The sequence below is a fragment of the Phyllobates terribilis genome, unplaced genomic scaffold (assembly GCF_046119375.1).
Source record: "Phyllobates terribilis strain yellow unplaced genomic scaffold, ASM4611937v1 Scaffold_1__5_contigs__length_1240528914, whole genome shotgun sequence".
Taxonomy (NCBI): Eukaryota; Metazoa; Chordata; class Amphibia; order Anura; family Dendrobatidae; genus Phyllobates; species Phyllobates terribilis.
In genome coordinates this window covers 829,243,502-829,267,640 of record NW_027362761.1, presented here as the reverse complement: position 1 = coordinate 829,267,640, position 24,139 = coordinate 829,243,502, and the positions used below count along the sequence as shown (strand labels likewise).

The following is a 24,139-nucleotide window of genomic DNA, read 5'->3' as shown; positions in this document are numbered from 1 at the left end:
CCAGTTTTTAGGCTTCCTGGTTTCAGCGTCCGGTTTTCGTATGGACCCTGGGAAAGTGCGGGCAGTTCTTGAGTGGGATCGGCCAGAGAATCTTAAGGCACTACAACGTTTCCTGGGGTTTGCTAATTATTACCGGAAGTTCATTCGTAATTTCTCGTCCATGGTTAAGCCTCTCACTGACATGACTAAAAAGGGGACGGATTTTTCTAGGTGGTCTGACAAGGCTTGTCAAGCATTCTCCTCTTTGAAAAAATGTTTTGCCTCGGCGCCCATACTCATTCAACCTGATGCGTCTCAGCCATTCATTGTAGAGGTAGACGCTTCAGAGGTAGGGGTGGGAGCAGTATTGTCACAGGGTTCGTCCCCTGGTAAGTGGCATCCGTGCGCCTTTTTCTCTAAAAAATTGTCGTCCGCTGAGAGGAATTACGATGTCGGCAATAGGGAACTCTTGGCCATTAAGTTAGCTTTTGAGGAGTGGCGCCATTTTCTGGAGGGGGCAGTTCATCCGGTCACCGTCATCACCGATCACAAGAACCTGCTATATCTGGAGTCCGCGAAACGTCTGAATCCCAGACAAGCTAGGTGGTCATTGTTTTTTACCAGGTTTAATTTTGTCGTTACATATCGTCCTGGGTCAAAAAATGTAAAGGCGGATGCCTTATCTCGTAGTTTCCCGGGGGCCGGGAATACGGACGACCCGATTCCTATCCTTCAGGAGGGGGTGGTGGTTTCGGCAGTATGCTCTGAGCTGGAGGAGGAGGTATTGGAGGCTCAGGGGGACGCCCCTGTTGGACCTCCTGGGAGACTGTTTGTTCCAGATCAGTTGCGACAAAAGGTGATCGAGGCACACCATAACTCAGTTTTTGCAGGACACCCGGGGAGTAAAGCAACTGTGGATCTCCTCTCGCGTCGGTTTTGGTGGCCTAATTTACATAAGGAGGTGGTTACTTTTGTCGCGTCCTGTGGGGTTTGTGCGCGCTCTAAGACCTCACATACCCGTCCGTCTGGGGCCCTCTTACCTTTGAAGATCCCGGAGCGTCCTTGGACTCATCTGTCTATGGACTTTATTACGGACCTCCCTCCGTCTTCGGGTAAAACGGTCATACTCGTTGTAGTGGACAGGTTCAGCAAGATGGCACATTTTATCGCTCTTCCGGCTCTCCCTAATGCTAAAACTCTTGCGCAGGTGTTCATTGGGGAGATTGTGAGGCTTCACGGGGTACCCTCCGAGGTGGTGTCTGATCGGGGGTCTCAGTTTGTGTCCAAGTTCTGGAAGGCGTTTTGTGCACGGCGGGGGATGCAGTTGTCATTCTCATCGGCTTTTCATCCTCAGACCAATGGTCAGACGGAACGTATGAACCAGAGCTTGGAGACATATCTCCGGTGTTTTGTGTCAGAGAACCAGGAGGACTGGGCTTCTTTCTTACCTCTGGCAGAGTTTGCTCTTAATAATAGGCGGAGCGAGTCCACTGGTAAGTCCCCGTTTTTTGGGGCATATGGTTTTCACCCCCAGTTTTGTACTTTCAGTGGGGGGGGCTCTTCGGGGGTTCCTGAGGAGGAACGATTTTCCTCATCACTCGCTTCAGTATGGAGAGGGGTGCTGAAGAATCTGAATACTATGGGGAACCGATACAAACGTATGGCTGATAGGAGGAGAGTGTCTGGTCCGGACCTAAGTGTGAACGATCGGGTATGGTTGTCTACCAGGAATATAAAACTTAAGGTTCCCTCCTGGAAACTGGGTCCCAGGTTCATCGGGCCGTACAGAATCAGTTCTATTATTAATCCGGTGGCATTCCGTCTTGACCTCCCCCCTACGTTTAAAATTCACAACGTGTTTCACAGATCATTGCTTAAGAGGTATGTGGCGCCGGTGGTACCGTCACTTTTACCTCCCCCTCCAGTGGTTGTTAATGGTAACTTGGAGTTCCAGGTATCGAGGGTCATTGATTCACGCTTTAATCGCCGGTCCCTTCAGTACCTGGTTCATTGGAAGGGGTATGGTCCTGAGGAGAGGATGTGGGTTCCTGCGTCGGATATTAACGCAGACCGATTAGTTCGGGCCTTCCACACGACTCACCCGGATAAACCTGGCCCTGAGGGTCCGGAGGCCCCTCGTAGAAGGGGGGGTACTGTCACGGGTGTGTTGCCACGAAGATCATCACGAGTACACAGCCTGACTTCTCGCAGCTGACTTGTTGGTGCTTTGTGTTTCTCGGCAGTGAGGGAGTTAATTCTCTCTCTCTCTCTGGGCTAGATGAGGTCCAGCCTCGCCCAGCTGCAATCAATACTTCTGTAGTGAGACTCCTTCATATACCTGCTGGTCTGTTTGGGAGGTGTCGGTGAAAGCATTTCATTCAGACTGACAGAGCGGATCGTGGTGTTTGGAGTTGCTGAGATAAGTGTATTTGGAAGTGTTTTTTCCCTTTCCTCGCTTTATCATTTATCTCCTTTCCCGTTGGTTTTCCCTCTGTTGTAGTTGAGAAGTTGTTTGTATGCAAGGTGGTTTTGGTTTTTCCCTTGTACTGTCTCGTTCGTCTAAATACTGTGTTTGGGCATATTATTTCTTGTTCCCTTTGGTTGTGATCGGGGTCCTTCTCAGGACTAGATTACTGAGGTGCAGGGATCTTCAGGAGGTAGGGGTTACGCTGGCGGCCTGGACCTCTGTACCTTTAACAGTACCTCCAGGTTGAGGGATTAGTCAGGGCCCCAGCTTAGGGTCAGCTTAGGCCCCCTACCTCCAGTATACAGAGACAGCGTGACACATTTTGGCTAAAATATGCAAGCTCTCATCCCATCTCAAGGGTCCTCATTGTCTTGCGATATGAAGACATGATTTTATGGCACTTACCAGTATACAAGTATTAGAGACGACTTTGCAGAAAGCCAACTACGTGTTAGTGCAGTTTTACCTCACAGACCGCACTGTTCACAAAAATAGCTGCTGATAGATCTGATGGTATGTTCTGCCATCAGCCTCCTCCAATTACAAAATACTGCACATGGGAAAGCTGTTTTTCAATCAGAGGAGGCTAATGTACAGGTCTGGTCACATGTTCTGCCATCAGCAGCCATTTTTGTGAACAAGAGAGCACAGTTTTCTGCGAGGAAGGTTGCACTAATAAGTACTGAAGGAGAACCTACCATACTACATTACTATACATTAATCAGTGTGACAAAATCATATTACCAGCACATTTTTTAAAAAATTATGGAAAATTATTTTTAAAGGGAATGTGTCATCAGAAAATGACCTCATGTTTGAATCAGGTTTTGGCAAAAATGTTTTAAAAAATAAATTGAACACAATCCTTTTTGTTTCATATCGCAATAAAAATTAATAATCTTTACACTGTCCCCTGGGGCTATTCTAAACCTCTTTTTGTTTCAGGAAACAACACATGTACATAGCCACAATAGTCAGACCCGAACCTTTCTTTTATATTGACGTATCTAATGAGCCTGTGCAGAGGTCATTGTGAAAGGAGGGGGAGCAGGGTTAGCTATGACATCACCCATTATGATTGATGGATTGTAATCCTTACAAAAAAAAAACATAACTGGTAAATCTATTGTGGGGTCCCAAAAACGTATGTACCATAGAGAGAAAAAAAAAAATAACCATTATTAATACATGTTTAAAAAAACATGTCCATATTAGAACCACTCTCATTAAAAAGATGTTTCCTGGAAATTACAGGAAGACAAACTAGCTGACCCTCATAGGCCCTATAGAGCTGTTAACCTACCTAACTGCGGAGGTTGGCACCTTAATTAGTCGATATGGTTTACAAAAAGTGCATAGATAGCCCTCAAAATATATAGATATGTATATCATGCCAGGGATGCAGCAGTATGTCCCTCATTATACAGGTTTACAAGAAATATGTAATTTTTACACCATATTCCCTTGAAATAAAGCCTTAAAGGTAATGTTAATTTGTATGTTGGGTTCTCTTTTCAATACAGGTTTCATTTCCGTAAAAACATGAAAAGGTTAATAAAAGAGCTGTATGTACGAGATAATTGTCACCCGTTTAAGGCCAGTCTGATCATGTGGATCCAGATACCCATGTGGATCTTTGTTTCTCTGGCTCTGAGGAATTTCAGCTTTAATTCAAGTGGTTCAAATACAGGTACATTCTGTCTCGCCTTTTTATTTGCATATAGCTTGATACCTTTCACGAGTGCTCTTTATGTTTGATAGTGCTGGTAAAAAATAGGCCTATTAGTACAAATGAATAAATTATTCTAGTATGTCCCTACAATAATTGCTATCTAGTACAGCATGTTTGCCATATACGAAAACATTTTTGGGAAAAAAAATGCAAAAACCCTGCATTACATGGTACGGACTCAGCCTTAGCGTATGTTCACATTTCGGTTTCAGTGGGGTGCTTAAAAAAAATGGCTGAAAAAGCACTAACGAAGCAGGAAAAAAATAGTCCTAATAATTTGTATGGGGAAATGTCTTGCTGTTTATATGGCTTATGAACGTTTTTTTAACCATTTCAGGCTTTCAAAGATACCAAGCATTTAAAAGAAGCAAGATGTACATTATTCTGGCGGAAACGCTCAATACTTTCTATTATAAGCCAAAATAAAGTCTAAAATATGCCAGGGCATTTTTTTAGTGTTTTGTCAGTGTTCTTGCTTCAAGAAATGCTAGCATTTTGTTCATTATTTAATAGATTTTAAAAAAAAAAAAAAGTTCTGTAAAACACTTGGAAAAAAATCTGTGACGGAAAGAAACAAAACTATCAGGAAATGACCAAAAAGTGCTAAAAAAGACTTTGGGTTTACAAAACTAGAAAAAAGGAGCAATTTCTGAAGCGTCTTCTGCGTGAAAAACGGACGTTTTTGATCGGTGAAAAAGCAAGTCACATTCGCCAATAACAGATGGTTATGAGCCACGTTCAGCGCCCCCTCCCCCACAGAAGTGACACAGAGAACCTGGTATTAAGACAGCCAAATCTTCGCCACAAAAAGCATATTGTGACTTTGTGCCCCTTCCCTTATAGGCAGGATATTTACATCCGGGAGTTCCCACTTTACCCCCCATTCAGTATTCTCACATCAAGCGTCCTTACCATACTGTGGCATCCAGCTTCAAGCACCTCCTCTAACTGGCAGTAACATTCTGTCTCCAGCTTTCCATATTTATATCCCCCCAGTATATGAGCACATGGAACTGCTCTTCATGTGGGGCCACTCAGAAGGGTCATTATCTGGAGACCTTTCTGCGTAGCTGTTTGCTAGACCCAGTGCTAGACCACCAAGCTGGCAGACTGCCAAGAGCCACATGTAGCTCCTGAGTCACAAGTTGGGGACCCCCTGCCTTAGAGTATTAAGGAGGACATAGATTTTGATTCACTACGTGAATGCGCACGTCTTCTTCTGTCCTTATTACCCCTTAATGCTGTCACATTTTTAAAGAGGACCTTTCACAAATTTTATCATTGGAAACTACATTCCTGCACATAAAAGCAGGAATGTAGATGAAAATGTTTTTTTCCTCCACTCTGTTGTGGACATGCAAGGCACTGAAATTATTGCCGCCAATTTTCTTATCGTTCAACCGGGTGTTTCATTTTGTTCTCCTCTACTTTTACATCTCTATAACGCTTCCTTTTTCTGATTGGACAGCATCATAGTGGGATGAAAGTACACGCCCACAGAGCTGAACAAAATGAAACGCCCAATAAGACGCAGCAATAAGAAAATTGTCGCTAGTAATTTCAGTGCCCTGTATCTCCCCAATGGAGTGTAGAGAAAAAAGTAAAAAGTTTTTATCTACATTCTGCTACTACAGTTTTTTATTGATAACATTTGTGAGAGGTCCACTTTAAGGGAAGTCCAGAGGTCCATTCTATAAGATGGTTCGATGGTTGTCCTGACTGCAGACTGTACTGTGCTACGGCTTTATGATCCGTTATATTTATAACAGGGCAAAGAACAGAACATAATTACTCCTCTAACCAGTTTGCTGGAAACCTTATGGATTTCGTAAATGCGAATACTATTTGTTCTGGAAAATTGTTGCTGCATTGTGAAAGAGATTACTGCATTTACTGTAGAGAATACTAGAGTCCACACACAGCATATTTAGAGCGTTACTTGGCATCTTTGCAACAACAAAAAAGAAATGTGGCCCTAAACCCCGTATTTTCAGCTATAGTAAAGACAGAGTTTAGGTGGTTAATTGGTTAGGTCTCATTTGGTAAATTCTCGTTTTGTCTGGTATACATTTATTCTTTAATCAATTTTCAGTTCTGATGTGATGATTAGTTTACAACGTCCAGTCCACAAATAGTGTATAAATGGGGTGGGATGGTGAAGGACACTTTTAATAGCCAAAAAAGCAATTACCTTTCCTACTAGAATGGTGGGGTTTCGACCATTAAGACCCCCCCACCTCCATTTGAATGGAGCGGTGACGTGTTGCTGCCAGAGTTAGCTTAATGTTGTGAATATTTCAATGGTTGGCAGTAGACATGCGTGATCACCCCTCCACTGAATCTAACAAGTCTGCCATTAGGATCAGTCGGGGTGTCGGCAGTCAGACACCTCTGATCTAGTAGTAATCTCCTATTCTATGGATAGGTGATAACTTGTAAAAGCTGGAATACACTTAATAACTATTTTCACACATGGGAATTCATAGATATTGCACCTTCATCATAAGTGTTGAATATTTGTAATACCTCTACAGTAATTCTTTTAAAACCATCAACATGCTGCTGTTTACTGATCTGATATTGCTATTCTAATTTTAAATCTTACATATTGGTTTCTTGAATAATTGGAATAAAAATAAGGCGGCAGTGACGTCTGTTATCTGAAGTTAGCTTGCTAGGAAGCCGTTGATGTCTTTATTTCTTATATATGACTATTTTGAAACCTGCAGTTGAAGTTAGACAATTTTTCATGCTAAACGTCAAGATGATTCAATACATTGCAATACATGTAGTCGATGGTTTATTGCATTGTAGTTGGCATTGCAGCCACAAGGTGGCATTTTACCTTCTCCTATGGTTTCCGTGCATTTCTACAAGACTGCATAGTCTTGCTATCTTACTGTAGGTATGTCTCCCTCTTCTGGCGGTGACACCATATGAACAAGATTCACCTTAAATATCTGATGCAGGTCCTTCTTTTGGGATCTGCACCTATTTTAACATTGGGGGTTCTCCAATCCCTGTTTCTAATGAGGTTCTGGCTCATTACAGACAGAGAATGAGCTTTTTTTTCCAACAATATGGATATTTATAGTCACACGTGACTTAATTTTAGCAAGACTGTCGATGTTCATTTTACTCATTAGAAAAAAAGACCTTATATTATCTTGTCTGATTTCATTGAACCCTCTCATGTTTTTTCCAGATGAGTTGGTTCACACGCAGCTACAGAATGGGGGAGCACTGTGGTTCCCAGACCTCACAATGCCAGATTCTACTTGGATCCTTCCAGTTCTTTTGGGCTCTATCAACTTGCTCCTAGTAGAGGTAACCATAATAAGACCGTGCAAACTCCTTTTTTCTCTACTTTCTAATTTTGGAGAAACTGTTGCTTTTTGTACACTATTCTACTTTTTATAGAAGGCTTTGTAACCAAGGAAATACAGTATATTAGCGGTAAACCGTACTGTGCAAAAGTTTTAGGCAGGTGTAGAAAAAATGCTTTAAAAAATAGAAGTGTTTCCATTTTATTAATTGATATGAATAAAATATTAAGTGAATGAACAAAAGAGACTTTATCATCAAAATAGCATAAATTCTTCTAGGTACACTTGTACACAGTTTTAGAAAGAACTCTGCAAGGAGGTCATTCCAAACATCTTAGAGGACCAACCACATATGTACAGAGGCCGAGTGGACAGAGGAGCATATGCCCCCTGGACTGGTACTAAAGCAGCCGGTTCGAGCCGCTTGCAGCCGGCATTATACCCTTAAATTAAGTATTATGTGCTAGCCAGGGGAGCTGGCCCTCCTATGCCAGCAATTAATTCAGCTGGATGTATGTCCGAAGACCACATTCGGCTACGTTGTATTACGCCTGTGTGTCTGTTGTGGAGGGCACACTGCAGTTATGTCATGCGCCACCAGTGGCTAGCACGCTGACGCCAGTTGCTGGCCTCTGCACCAGCTGTGGAAGAGTATGCCGCACGTCTTAGGAGTGGGGAAAGCTAAGAAGACTCGTTTATATTTTTTTAAGTGTGTTGGAGAAGAACGGCAGAACGTGGGACATTATAACAGGAAGGGGCTCAGGATGGAGGACAGTATTACTGGAAGGGACCAAGAATTATGGACATTACACCAGTAAGGAGCCAAGGATGGGGAGCATTGTTACTGGAAGGAGCCCAGGATGGGAAGGGGCCCAGAATGATGGACATTATTAAAGGAGTCCACAATGGGGGAGATTATTACATGGGAGCAAACATGTGTATTTATGGGATGTAGAACTCTACAAGGACCCATACATCTGACCAACATTCAGCTACACCACTGGTGCTGGCTCAGCCGCGTTACAGTAATGCAGACATGCCCACACTGCACCCTGAACTGGAGGGAGCGCACCTGGCTGCTTCTTCCTGATGGAGATGAGAAATCAGTGAGTATGCTCTCTCTGTGCAATGAGGGGGTGGAAGGATTCTGCTCACCTCCTGATGAGTCCAGGGCTTGATCCTGTATTGTGTCTTCAGTCATTCTGCAGAGGCTCAATGAGATTTATTGCAGCAGCTGAAACTTTCATATTGATAAGGTCATGCTGTCAGCATTCTCTGGTTCCCAGAGTGGCCAGTCACAGAACTACAAGTATATATTTTTTCCCAATATAAACGAAAGACACCACCTTTAACTGGTCTATTATTTCAGTCCATCAACCTGTATATAAGCCCCCAACTCCCTCCGCATATCCCAAAAAATACCTTTTATAAGTCACCTGTGCTGTATTTTAAATAGCACGGTCTGATGGGCATCGGTGGTCTGGGGTCTGTGCCTCCTCTGTTGGACGAATCACTGTCCTCCTGACCTGATTGATGTGGATGACTCGTCGTATGTCATCCATACATCACTGCAAAACTTGCGCCTGCGCAGTTGAAGCGCAGGCACACTTTGCTCTGCCTTATTATGGTTGGTGCATGTGCATTATAAAACTACTCTGCCCCTAGTATTTTTTAGGATATGTAGGGGGAGTTGGGGGTTTATATACAGGTTGATAGACTGCGGTAATAGAGCAGTTAAAGGTGGTGGCTCTATTTTATATTGGAAAAACCTGGTGACAGGTTGCCTTTTTAAAAAATTGGTACCTCTACTGCCTTTATGAAACCGCCAGAAATAAATACAAAGGCTCCGTTTTCTGACATGAAACACGATGAAATTTCCCCAAACTTTTGTGCAGCTTGGAAGTTGAGCTAAAATTTTGCGACTTTTTGTGTTTTCACACCAGTTCTGCAGAGCTTCCCAGGAGCCTGGGAAAGGGTCACATCCCTCTGCTGGAGACAGTCAGAACCGAGCCCATACTCAGGGAGTACCCAGTAGAGATGGTGGCAGAAGACCAGTTTCCCCTAAATCGGTCTCGAGGACTAGCTGTGCTGCCGCTATCAGGTGCTGGCGATGCCAAGGGCCAGATCATGTGGCTGCCGACTGCCTCCTGGCTGCTGAACCCATGGACTGCGGGTATACTCACCAGATTGTCGATCTATGCTCGGATTGTCTACACCGCAGACGCCGTCGATCCAACAGGTGAACCCCATCTGTGTCAGGTGTGCGTCAATGGAAATCGAGCTGAAGCTCTCTTGGACTCGGAGCCTAGTGACACTCGCCCATGGGTCATTGATTTCTGGGGGAATTCACTGGGAGGAAAGTCGGGGTCATATGTATACATGGCGAACTCCGTGAGTATCCGACAGCGGAGGTTACCTTTTCCACTCCGTGATAGTAGGTTAAACATGTTGTGGGAGTGGTGAAGACTAGTGTTGAGCGAGTATGTTCTATTCCGAGTATGCTCGGGCCGAGCTCCGAGTATTTACAGCTGCTCGGTGATATGTTTGGATCGCTCCCGTGTGCATGATTTGCAACTGTTTGACAGCTTTATTACATGTGAGGAATGTGTAAGAAATAGACATTCCTCACATGTAATAAAGCTGTCAAACAGTTGCAAATCATGCACACGGGAGCGATTCAAACATATCACCGAGCAGCTGTAAATACTCGGAGCTCGGCCCGAGCATACTCGACGAAAGGGTTAACAGAACATACTCGCTCAACACTAGTGAAGACCGTTCCTTATGGGACTGTGCTGGGAAGAGACTTGCCTCTGTTCTGGTCCTTGTGGGAGAGTAAGATTAAGATTAACCCTCCCAGGATAAAGATATGTCAGGGTGCGGAACTCGAAGATCCCGAGTCAGGAATACCTGCCATAGGTGTCACCCTTTATAGGGAAAAAGTGTAATCCCGATAGGTTTCCCCAAGGGGTGTTGGCAGGAGAGATCAAGGAGACCCCATCGATCCCGGAGCTTGAAGTGTCCCAGGGAACTTTTGGGACAGCTCAGCTCCAGGATCTTACACTGACACGGGAAAGGGTGATAGAGATAAATGGGGTAGCTCAGCAACCTGGGGCAAAGGCGATTTTTTTTTCACGAATGGCGATCAACCAGGAGTTGTTATATGAGGTTGACAAAATCCGGGACAAAGTAGTAGAACAGCTGGTAGTGCTTGTCCACAGACCGATGGGTTAGTTTAAAGATTTAACAAAACCTATGCTAAAAATAAAGTGGTCTCCAAGGATGGGAGGGATTGGTACATGTTACTGCCCTATTTAATGTTTGCTATTCGCGAGGTACTGGAGACTCCAAAGGGATTCTCACTCTTTGAGCTATTATACAGTAGACATCTTAGGGGCCTGCTAGACGTAGCCAAAGAGACGTGGGAACAGGAAACTACGCCCCATAAAAGCGTAATAGAGCATGTGGCAAGTACGCAGAACCGGATTGCGGCAGTCATGCCTATAGTAAAGGAACTCCTTCTGGATGCCCAGGCAGCACAGAGCCAAGCATATAATACAAAAGGCCATGGTTAGGTCCTTTAAACAAGAGAATCAGGTATTAATTTTAGTGCCAACCGCCGAAAGTAAGCCCATGGCTCAGTGGCAAGGACTATATGAAGTCTGGGAAAAGGTTGGGGAGGTAAATTGCAGAGTATACCAACCCGGGCAGAGAAAACACAAACAAATATATCACGTCAATCTGCTTAAAGCATTGGAAAGACTGGGAATGTATGAGTACGGATGTGACTCCGTTCGTATCATCTGTGGACCCTCCGACACCGGCTGGGGAGGAAGACAGGGGAGAGGGAAAGATAAGCGACGCTCTCACTAAGCAGCAGTGGCAGGAGGCTCGGAAATTAGCACAGCAGAATACAGACGTATTCTCAGAACTGCCCGGCCGTACATCTGGGATCCATCATGACATTGTCACCTAGCCTCAGGTAAGGGTACGGATGAAACCGCCCTGTGTGCCGAGGGAAGCCATCACGGCACAGGTTAAACAAATGCTCCAGCTAGGAGTTATTGAGGAATCCCGAAGTGAATGGGCTAGCCCCATTGTACCGATTTCAAAGCCGGACGGGTCTTTACAATTTTGTAACTATTTCCAAAAGTTGAATGTAGTGTCAAAATTTGACCTTTATCCAATGCCCTGGGTGGAGGAGCTGATTGAGAGACTGGGGCAGGCTCGGTACTTCACGACGCTCGATTTGACCAAGGGTTACTGGCAGGTGCCTCTGACCGAGTCGGCGAAAGAAAAGACTGCCTTCGTGATCCCAGAGGGTCTCTTCCACTATGTCGTCTTGTCTTTTGGGTTACATAGGGCCCCGGCCATTTTCCAGAGGCTGATGGACATAGTATTAGAACCCCATCAGAAGTATGCATTCTAATCCATGAAATTGGTGTTGTGCAGACAGTCTGTCGTCACCAGCCCCAACTTAAGAAAGGCTTTATCGTGCAAACGGGTGCCTCTGAGGTAGGCCTAGGAGCGGTTCTGTCATAGGAGGTGAATGGAGAAGAACATCCAGTCACCTACTTGAGTAGGAAACTTACACCGGCAGAAAAAAATTATAGCGCAGAGGAGAAGGAGTGATTGGCTATTAAGTGGGCCTTGGAGTCCCTTCTTTATTTGCTTGGATGACAATTTCGCTTGGTAACGGACCATCCCCCATGGTCTGGATGAGAAATGCCAAGGTGAGGAATGCTCAAGGCACCAGATTTCTGTCACTGCAGAATTTTAGCTTCTCGGTGGAACATCAAGCTGGGAAGACGCAAGGGAATGCTGATGCCCTGTCACACACACCCTATATTGTGACAGGTGTTCAACCCCACAAGTTTGAAAGGGTGGGTGGCGGGGGGAATGTGAGACAGTGAGGGGAATCATATGCGAGGGCTGGTATGTGTCCACCAGGATGCGCATAGAGGCATAATGAACCTGCTGGAGTACGTTGCAGTGCAAAATAAAAGTAAGTGTGGGCTGGGTCAAGCTATTTGACCAAGTTAGATTAAGAAAACCTGACATGGGCTTTTATTTTTGGAGAGGTTTATAGGATTGGTAGTGGGATGGACTTCTCCCTCAACTCTGGGTTTTGGGAGTAGCCACATGTTCACTAAACCCATTTAAATCTTTGGATGTGTCCGTGTTTGGTTTGCATCTTGAGCGCTGGAGCTCTCTGCAGTACAGGTCTGTGTGAGACTGAACACAGGCCAGAGCCAAAGGAAAAAAAAACACTGACGCACCCACCAGATTCACTGTGGTGTAGTCGGCCAAAATAAAGACTTTTAAGTTGGACTAACTTGGGTCACTGCCTCTTTACCGCACTGTTTGAACACCGCTGCATTACATACTCCATCATGCAATACCATCAGAAGGTGTCTGATTGGCTCCAAATTTATTCTGCAGCAGGACAATAGCTCCAAACACGCTGCCAATGTCATTAAGAATTATCTTCCATGTAAAGAACATCAAGGAGTCCTGGAAGTGATGACAGAGCCCTGATCTCAACATTATCAAGCATGCTTGGGATTACAAGCCTACATCCACAGAATATCTGTGGTTACTTCTCCAAGATGTTTTGAGCAACTTTCCTGCAGTGTTCCTTCAAAAACTGTGTGCAAGTGTAGCTAGAAGAATTGATGGTCGGATGTTGTTTTAAAAACAAAATGTGGTCACGCCAAATATTGGTTTGATTTAGATTTCTCTGTTACTCCTTCACATTGCATTTTAATAAATGATAAAAATTAACTATTACTTCTATTTTTGAAAACATTCTTACTTACAGCATTTTTCCACATCTGCCTTTTGCACAGAACTGTCTTTTTTCTGTACTTTTAAGTGATTAGGGATTAAAAAATATATGATTTTCTTTTTCTTAAAAGCAGCACCACTCTTACAGTTATATGAAAAAGTTAGGGCAGCCCTATTAATCTTAAGCTTAATGTTTTATAAAAATTGGTGTTTTTGCAACAGCTATTTCAGTTTGATATATGTAATAACTGTTGGACACAGTAATGTTTCTGCCTTAAAATGAGGTTTATTGTACTAACAGAAAATGTGCAATCTGCATTCAAACAAAATTTGACAGGTGCATAGGTATGGGCACCTCACCAGAAAAGTGACATTAATATTTAGTAGATCCTCCTTTTGCAAAAATAACAGCCACTAGTCGCTTCCTGTAGCTTTTAATGAGTTCCTGGATCCTGGATGAAGGTATTTTTGACCATTCCTCTTTACAAAACAATTCCAGTTCAGTTAAGTTTGATGGTCGCCGAGCATGGACAGCCCTCTTCAAATGATCCCACAGATGTTCAATGATATTCAGGTCTGGGGACTGGGATGGCCATTCCAGAACATTGTAATTGTTCCTCTGCATGAATGCCTGAGTAGATTTGGAGCGGTGTTTTGGATCATTGTCTTGCTGAAAGATCCATCCCCTGCGTAACTTCAACTTTGTCACTGATTCTTGAACATTATTGTCAAGAATCTGCTGATACTGAGTGTAATCCATGCGTCCCTCAACTTTAACAAGATTCCCGGTGCCGGCATTGGCCACACAGCCCCAAAGCATGATGGAACCTCCACCAAATTTTACTGTGGGTAGCAAGTGTTTTTCTTGGAATGCTGTGTTTTTTTGCCGCCATGCATAACGCCTTGTTGTATGACCAAACAACTCAATCTTGATTTCATCAGTCCACAGGACCTTCTTCCTAAAAGAAATTGGCTTCTCCAAATGTGCTTTTGCATACCTCAACCGACTCTGTTTGTGGTGTGCTTGCAGAAACGGCTTCTTTCGCATCACTCTCCCATACAGCTTCTCCTTGTGCAAAGTGCGTTGTATAGTTGACCGATGCACAGTGACACCATCTGCAGCAAGTTGATGCTGCAGCTCTCTGGAGGTGGTCTGAGGATTGTCCTTGACTGATCTCACCATTCTTCTTCCCTGCCTTTCTGATGTTTTTCTTGGCCTGCCACTTCTGGCCTTAACAAGAACTGTCCCTTTGTTCTTCCATTTCCTTACTATGTTCTTCACAGTGGAAACTGACAGGTTAAATCTCTGAGACAGCTTTTTGTATCCTTCCCCTGAACAACTATGTTGAATAATCTTTGTTTTCAGATCATTTGACAGTTGTTTTAAGGAACCCATGATGCCACTCTTCAGAGGAGATTCAAACAGGAGAACAACTTGCAAGTGGCCACTTTAAGTAGCTTTTCTCTTGATTGCATACACTGGGCTATGAAGTTCAAAGCTCAATGAGGTTACAAAACCAAAAAAGTGCTTTAGTAAGTCAGTAAAAAGTAGGTAGGAGTATTTAAAACAAGAAAATGATAAGGGTGCCCATACTTATGCACCTGTCAAATTTTGTTGGAATGCAGATTGCACATTTTCTGTTAGTACAATAAACCTCATTTCAAGGCAGAAGCATTACTGTGTCCAACAGTTATTACATATATCAAACTGAAATAGCTGTTGCAAAAACACCAATTTTTATAAAACATTAAGATTAATAGGGGTGCCCAAACTTTTTCATATAACTGTATCTATGGGCGGTCTGTTGTACTGCAGCTCATTGTCATTCCTACCAGTTTAGCTGAGCTGCAATTACAGAACAACCCATTGACACACTGCAGTAGCTCTGTCTTTTGTAAAAAAAAAAAAAAAAAAAAAAAAAAATTAAATTATGCTTCTTGGAGATTGCTGCTGTATGAGGACTTTGTATAGTTCTCTACACTGCAATCTATGCACATGTACATACATAGGGGGACTTCTCATTCCCTAAACATCAGATTTCTATCATCGATAAGTCCTAAAAGTTTGTGTGAACTCACCCTAACTCTTCCTAAACAGATGACAAAGGGGCTCTTGAGTTGGACATTTTCTATTAAATCTCTTTACATTACTTGTCCGTGGTATTCGACCATATTTCTAGCTTCGGGCTCCTAACCATTAAAAGCTTTACAGATGATGCCAATTTATAATGCATGATAATAGTTTCAAAATGAATCCCTGTGCCATATCTAAATGTTCCATTTTCTCACTTCTAAACAGATGTTTGCCTTGCGGACAGTGGAGATGTCTAGATTTCAGAAATACTTAACCAATGTTGTTCGGGGAATTTCTATTCTAATGATTCCTATCGCTGCCAGTGTTCCCTCAGTAAGTAACGCATATTTCTACCCGTGTGTGTATTTTTATTAACATCTTAATGGAAGACTGCTTTTGTGAAGTAGTGTGACATCATCTCAAAATGTAAATGTGTTTTGTATTTGAAATATTATACCCTGTAATGTGAATAGATAGAGGCATGTAAACGTTTGGGCATCCCTCTTTAGCAGACTGTAGAGTTGTGGTACATTGTTCTGTTCAGAGACACCTGCGCAAATATGGCCTTGATGGAAGAGTCACCAGAAGAAAAACTCTCCTGTGTCCGCACCATAAAATTCAGTATCCGCAAAAGAACATCTAAACAAGCCTGATGCATTTTGGAAACGAGTCCTGTGAACCTATGAGGTTAAAATAGAACTCTTTGGCCACAGTGATCAAAGGCATGTGTGGAGAAAAAAGGGCACAGAATTTCAGGAAAAGAACATCTCGCCAACCATTAAGCATGGGGGCGGATCAATCATGCTTTGGGGTTGTGTTGCAGCCAATGGCACGGAGAACATTTCACAGGTAGAGTAAAGAATGGATTCAATGAATTTTCAACAGGAAAAAAGATATATCTTTGTACCATGTTAGCCAGTGGATAGAAAAATATTAAGATTTGAGAGTCCTCAGTGGTTAATTAAAAGGTAACCACTGAGGACTTTCAAATCTTAATGATAACACCATTGTAAAATAGCTGAAGTTGAAAAGAGGATGGATTCTACAAATGGATAATGATCCTTAACACACGTTAAAATCCACAATAGACTATCTCATAAGGTGCAAGCTGAAGGTTTTACAATAGCCCTCACAGTCCCCTGATCTGAACATCACTGAAAATCATGTTGCTAGGCCTCAAAATAGCAGTGCATGCAAGGCGACCCAGGAATGTCACAGAGCTGGAAGAATTTTCCAAGGACGAATGGATGAAAATCCCTCAAACAAGAATTGAAATACTCTTGTCTGGCTACAAAAAGCTTTTACAAGCTATGATACTTGCAAAAGGGGGTGCTACTAGGTACTAACCATGCACAGTGCACAAACTTTTGCATCGGCCCATTTTCCTTTTTGTAATTTTAAACTGTAAAAGATGAAAATATATGTATTTTTTGCCTAAAATACAAAGGAAATGTGTCATCTTTAACTTTAGACCTTTTAGAGATCATTTTATCTTCAACTTGCTTAACTGTTCACAATAACAGTAATTTTGACCAAGGGTGCCCAAACTTTTACATGCCACTGTATAGTGAGCGCCCTTTAGAAGGGGTGTGTTTTTTATTTTATTTTGTCTCTTAAACAAAATGCATCAGCAGAAAATCATCTAGTCCTTAAAACCATGATATGGATGGTGGTATATGCGACCATGTAATGTAAATATACTTTATTTGGCCGCAGGGGGTGTATGAAGCAGACTTAGCCGGTACCATACCTGGCAGGTAATGGCTGTGTCTTTACAGCCAGCATCTGCTTGTAACAGCAACGATGCCACTGTTAATCACTAACAGCTAGTGCACACATGCTCTAGCTCCTTTCCCTTTCTTCCCAGTGATGCAACAGCCGGGTGCTCATGGTTTGCTATCACAGTCAGAAGCCTGCTGAAGGCCCTTGTCACTGCTATTTGGTCTTACAATGAAGCCCAGCCTGTGGAAAGCATTATTTTTACTATATACCACAATATAATGCAGCATCTAACATAAGTAATCAAACAATCACCAGCTCAAATACCCTTAGGGGACAGAAAAATAAAATTTTTAATTTTTTCAAAATTTATATAAAAAAAAGTCTAAATATATAAATTAACCCACTCCATTTCGCAAAAATACAATACAATGAAAATAAAGAAATAAAAAAGAAGCATATTTGGTATGTGGTATGTATGGAAAAGCTGGTCTACAAAATATAAAATCATTTAAACCGTACGTTAAAAAGATCGAAATGCAAGAATTGCTATTTTTGTTTGCCGAACCTTGACTAAAACTTCGTATGAATTCCAAAATGGTATCTATAAAAATGTCAGCTGGCCAAGCAAAAGAAACAAGCTCTTATACAGCTCCATATACCGAAAAATAAACAAGTTACAAGTCCCAAAAAATGGTGACACAACCAATTAGTATTATTTTTTTTTTTTTTACAAAGGTGAGTTCCTGTACATTACAGTCGTTTAGACTGGCCATACAAGTTCAGTAACACCAAACAAAAGATTAATGATTTTTTTCTAAAGATATTTCAAAGAAATATCATTTGTAGATCTTTTGACCAACTACAAGATAAAAATTTCAAACTTGGAAGACATCTAGAAGAGTAACATACACACGTGGTGAAAATTGTTGGTACCCCTCGTCCCATGGATCTTAAATTTCTGAATTATATGTGCAACTGTAGTCACAGGAACATCAAGGAGATGGTCTTATAACCTTTACCTTTAACATGCTTGTCTATAATTTTCTTTCTAATCTCCTGAGACAATTCTTTCTTTTGCTTCCTCTGGTCCATGTTGAGTGTGGTATACACCATGTCACCAAACAACAGTGAGTATATGTAGCCCTATATACAGGCCCACTGACTGATTACAAGATTGTAGACACCTGTGATGCTAATTAGTGGACACAACTTGATTGAACAGGTCCCTTTTGTCACATTATTTTCAGGGGTACCATCATTTCTGTCCAGGCCTATTTCATGAGTTTAATTTTTTTTTAAATTCTGTGGAAGCAGGGTTGAAAAGCAATGTCTGACTTTCATTTGTTCATTTTCATAGATTTTTAATTTATTATTACTTTTTGTCAGATTCAAGTAATTTCTGTGACCATTGTGGGTTTTTCTTACATTAAACGAGGGGTGCCAACAATTTTGACCACGTATGTATATGGCACCTTAGAACATGTCTAGGCTCTTATTGTATTTTTTTCTCTTTGCAGAGTATGGCTCTCTATTGGGTTTCATCCAGTTTTGTGGGTCTGGTCCACAATCTACTCCTGCGTTCTCCGGCTGCTCGCCGTCTCCTTCGGATTCCACACACAAAGTCAGACTCTGACACTCCTTATAAAGACCTTTTGGCTGCGTTTGTAGCAAAATACATCCAAAGGAAATAACTTTTTATGTAATGTCCTCTACATTCATTAAAGTATTGCTTTTACAAATGTGTAAGCCTCATCTTTTACTCTATTGCTGGGTTATTTTAATGACTGATGATGCATTACCAGCATTTTATTTAATAATTTTACAAAGCGGCTTATAATGATCAGCAACGTACTGATAACACTCTCCGCATCACTCAATCCCATTCTAAGGGGGTTGTCCGGGATATTGATAACCTGTATTTGGGATAGGTCATTACTATCAGATCAGTGGAAATCTGAGGCCCAGCATCTCCACCAATCAGATGTCACCAAGTTCCACTGCTGCAGGAACTGCACAGCATAAGGAGCCTGAACAGCACAGCTTCCTAGGCTGGATAGTGGCTGTTCTTGAGTACGGCTGCTCAGTTTCCACTCAGTTCAGTGTGAATGGACACCGCACACTGTTTGGACCTCTAGTGTTACTGCTCCATCACTTAAGTGCTTCCTATGGCCGTGGGACTTGCCAGCAACTGATGCTGTTCGTGCAGGGTGTAAGACTCCCACTAGTCTTATATTAATGACATCCTAAGGATAGGTTATCAATATTGTAATTCTGGACAACTCTTTTAATGGGAATTTTTAAATTCTTCTATAGCTTTAAACTACAACTAGAGCAAATATTGCAAGCAGGGCTTTGCTCTGTGCTTCCCAAATATGCTTAGCTGTGATGCTTTAAAAAACCCCATCACCTCTGGTTTCCATTTGGGGGGTCCCTACCGTGGTAGTACCACACCTTTTGATTACCCTCCCCAATGGCCCCACCATTACTAAATTTCCCCCATTTTTCACTTTTTTCTCCTGTGCCAACTTCTGTAGGGATCAAACATAGACTATAGGATAGTGTGTTCAGTGTGCACTTTCGGCATCTATCTAATTCTGGTCAACTGGCCTTTTTGGACTGCATACTTAGTGAAGATGAGGAGGTTGTTGTTTTGGGGAAAACTTCATAATGGCATCATGGTAGATGTGTCATCTAGCACTTCATGTTTTTCTACTGCTGCTTTACGTAAAGCTAAACATACCCCTACATTTTATGGATACATGGAATCATCACAAGCCTTTTAGACCACACATATTCAAGGATTGACTACCAACTCATGTCTTATAATCATCTTCTGTTGACTTCTGTTTACAAAAGTTTATTCCAGGTCCCTGTGGTAAAAGACGAAATTGATATAGAACGCTCAATTTCCTTCCATACCAACTCAATGGCCTACATGCCTCCGGCATTAATCAGGGAAACTTTAAAAGGGTTTTCCGGACTTCAGAATATAACAGTAGAGCTACCAACCGTATAATTGTGTATCTAGCACGGTAGAAGGTATAATAAAATGTAACTTTTAATGAAGATATATTAAAAAATGACCATATGGGTCAGATAAAATATAAACAAAAAACACAAACGACACACATCAGAGAAGGTCACAGGGAAAAATGGGGGAGGGTAAGCGTACCCTACTTTTAAAGCCCACTTTCAGTGCAACAGTGACACAAATATAATTGAGAAAGGAACAATCTCACCATTTGTTGGAGTATAGCCTTACTCAAAGTAAAAGAGATCCCCAATTAGTCGATATTTCATCCAGAAAGACACAATCCACAGAGGAGATGCAGCAGATGGGGGGGGGGGGGGGGATACCCACACAATACCCTCAAGAAAAATGTGTCATGTGTAGAAAGTGTACCGGGGAACTACTGCACATGTCCCAAAAAGTTTCCCATTCCCGGATTTTCCGGACTTCAGCTGAATTTCTGCAGTCACTCTGTGTGACTGCAGATTGGTGAACCCAGAAAGTGTGCATTATGCACACTGTCAATATTCCCTTAAATTGCAAGATCGATTGGGCGGTCATGTGACCACTAGTATGCAAAGTACATACTGACAGTCACATGCCATCTAGATGCACATTCGCACCTCACAAAAGAACAGTGAAAAAAATGGATGAGAATATACAGTAGTATGTGATTTGTATACTTGCAGTCACATGCCTACTAGATTCTCATCCACTTCTCTCAATGTTCTATTGAGACAAGCAAATGAAAATGTAGTTGACATGGGACCATCAGTATGCAAATCGTATACTTGTGGTCCCTAGACCACCAGCTGTATCTGGCAACTGAGAGGAATCCTGACATTGTGCGTAATGCACGCTACCAAAACTCGCCAATCTACAGTCACCAGAAATTTAGCTAAGCCCAGAAAACCCCTTTTAAGATTTTAATCCATCTTTTAGGATAAAGAAGTTCCCAGAAGATAGTACTTATTTCGCAAATCACAAACCTCTAAAATGTCCCTAAATGTACGATTGACGATAGCCCATGCTAAACATTTTGTCACTAAATGTTGCTGACATTTCTTTCAATTTGGGAAACATTTCCCAGGGCCCTAAAAGTAAAGAGAGCCCAGTCTTTTGCTTCACATGTCCAGGACAACTCCAGTGAAAAACTATCATTACTCACAGATTGTGAAAACATTTTGCACTTACTACGCCGTCCTGTACATCCTTAACCCTCTCCCCAATGACTTGTTGTCTGAGTGTTTTGACCAGGCTGTAAATTAATATCTTACCTGCTTGGGCTTTTTTAAGCTGTCCCATAAGATCCTTTCCTCTTGCCTATTACAGAGCTCGAATTGAACTTTGCCTTAAAGATTTCACAGACTGGTAAGGCTTACCTTAACTCCTTGCAACTACTCCCAACAGTCTCATTAATATCTACCTACACTTTACGGTGTATTTTTATATATTGTGTGTCCCTCAATGTCCTGCATATCGGTGGGGGTTCGAATCCTGAGACCACTGGTTGTTCAAAAACACTTCCAAAGCGTTCACTTCAGAAGGCAAGAATACAGAGCAGTGTAAGGTGTCGTATTGTAGGTATACTTTAAGAGCCCACATCTCTATTATCCCCTAGAACGGTAATGATAATACATCATGTCCCAACTATGGTCCAATCTCCCTCCTTAAGGTGGACCTAAAATATTGAAACAGTGCAGGGAACAGTTAGTCACTGCTCATTATACAGTGAGTGCGGCTGTAATCACTCACCGCCTCTTTTATTGACAGGCTGCTCTACAGTGTGTGCACAGAACAGGCTGTCAATCAATGTGTTAATGTGAACAGTATTTGCTTGCAGATTAACTCTACATATGGAAGTAAATAGTATTTTTGAACATGACAAAGCTCATTTTAAATTTATTGGCCTTCACTCTAATACTTTAATGGCTAGGTAAGTAGCTGGTTATATCTATGATTTACTTTTCTTTCTCTTAATATCATTTTAATGCCCAACCTTCCTCAAGATTTGGCTTTGCAGTGCGGTCTAACTGTAAAATAAGCCTTCACAAGTCCGAGGTACTCACTGTCTCCCTTTGGGCCTCAACCATCTTGTCAGTCTCATCCTTCTTCACTTTCCGTTGACTCAAATCAATATTACAATAGCTTGGGATTGAGCCTCCCTCAGACACCTCCAGTCTCTTTCTTGCCCACTTCCCCTTAAGCCTTCATCCCCGTAAAGCAGATTTAGACCAATGGTCTACAAGATCCTTTGCATGGTTTGGCTGGTGTTCTATAATCAAGATTACTGTCCTTCCTGGGATACTTTTCTTTGGATATGCATACTGATCCAAAACCGTAGACATTTCTTTGGCAAATTCTCTTCAATGGCCACCAAATTTTTATGGAATAACAGCTCACCTAAAATTGGTCAGGCCTAAAGAGTCTGGAGGAGTCAGATTATCTAATATCTACTCCTACTGCTTTGCCTCTCATTTGGCTAGGATTTTAAATTTGCATCATCATGGTGAAATAAAACTCTGGGTGTCCTGTTTTCTGTCATGTCCTCTTGTCAAAGAAAAAGATTGCCGTGCACTCTGTTAGAAAGCCTGAGGTGCTAGTGAAGTGGGGGTGTAGCCCAGTAAATTATAGGTAATGATTCACCGCACACTTCCTTACATATGCAAGTGTTTTATTTCACATATAGTGATGTAGACCTTAACACAGATTATATAAAGGTGCAAGGATATGCGACAAAAATTATCAACGTTTCGACCCTGCAAGGGTCTTATTCATAATGTCGCTTAGGGTGAGTTGTGGATGGGCGCTCCCGCGCCTTCATCATGTGCATCCACTTGTCAATTATTCTATGGATAAGGTTTAACTAGTTTTGCACAATATCTATTCATGTACCGTAGTATACATTCATTTACTGTGCAGTATATTGTTTTTTTATGTAATACAATGTCAAAACTGTATATATATATACATAGAACTTAATACTTCAATATACATTTTGTTAAAAATGTTCCTGCTAAACTAGCGACCAAGTGTGGTGTGAATCTAGACTTACGAATGCTGGTAGTGAAAAAGATGTCTTAGTTTAGTCAGTTTTATACCATTCCCTTCTTCAGTAGGATAGCAATATTATTCATTCTTGATGCTAATATTATGCAGTACACAGCATAAAAAAATCTATATTTAAGCTACATATATGCTGATTAAAGGTTAATAAAGTCAAAACTACACAGCTCTTAATTAACAGCTCCAGTATAATTCCAGATTTCTACACCGTGGATAAAGTTCAATCGTTTTCATAATTACTTCCTCGTAGAATACTTAGAAAAGGTCTAAGAAAAATGTAATACCTTCCGCTAAGTCTCCATAACTTGCAACGCTGCTAATTAAGAGCATCAGACCTTGCAGTGTGTTACAGAAAGTGAGTCTCTTTCAGCTAAATATCGGAGATACAGTTCAATCTCTTTGTTGTTACTGCCAGCAATAGGGTCAAGTTTCAGTAAAATGAAAATCCCTATTTTCTAACCCAAGACTTTCATCTACCTTAAACCCTAATCACTGCTTCTTTGTAATGAGTGTTACATTTCCACATTGTTGTTTGACGTCTTTGATGTGAATAAGAGTATTCAAATTGCTGATCTTTAAAAGATTAGAATCTCTGTTGATTTTGCCTTTCAAAGACAGAACATCATATGAAACTTTGACAAGTGTTAAAAGGTAATCCAGTTCTGGTATCAGATCCACTGCATTTTCAGCCAGTAACTTCCTTTACTACTAATGCAAAGAGCAAGAATTAAAAACAATGTTGTCTAGTTGGACTGGAATTAGTTACTTTAAAGGTATATACTGGATCCAAATTGCATGTCTTGTGACTACGTACTAATAGGACAGTTCAGAGGTCATGGCATTTAATTCTCCAAATATTTAAGTGTTATTAATCTAGAATTTGAGAACTTTTAACTATCTTCCATTACAAGTCTCAGCACCTTTGTATTAGTTCTTGAAAATCTTCAGACAAGACTCCTTTTTTTTCACTGCCTAG

At 41.7% G+C, this 24,139-nt stretch overlaps 1 protein-coding gene across 8 annotated transcripts in view; it reads left to right on the top strand.

The window, feature by feature from the left end:
* The window catches only part of COX18 (cytochrome c oxidase assembly factor COX18), a 40,083-nt gene extending 21,257 nt beyond the window's left edge, over nucleotides 1–18,826 (top strand). For all 8 annotated transcript variants that reach the window (XM_073638003.1, XM_073637985.1, XM_073637991.1 and 5 more), the window contains 4 exons: nucleotides 3,970–4,136; nucleotides 7,384–7,505; nucleotides 15,591–15,698; nucleotides 18,605–18,826. In XM_073638003.1, the coding sequence (XP_073494104.1) occupies nucleotides 3,970–4,136; nucleotides 7,384–7,505; nucleotides 15,591–15,698; nucleotides 18,605–18,778 (571 nt within the window). In that variant the 3' untranslated portion in view covers nucleotides 18,779–18,826. The remainder of the gene's footprint in view (nucleotides 1–3,969; nucleotides 4,137–7,383; nucleotides 7,506–15,590; nucleotides 15,699–18,604) is intronic.
* The last annotated feature ends 5,313 nt before the right edge of the window (nucleotides 18,827–24,139 follow it).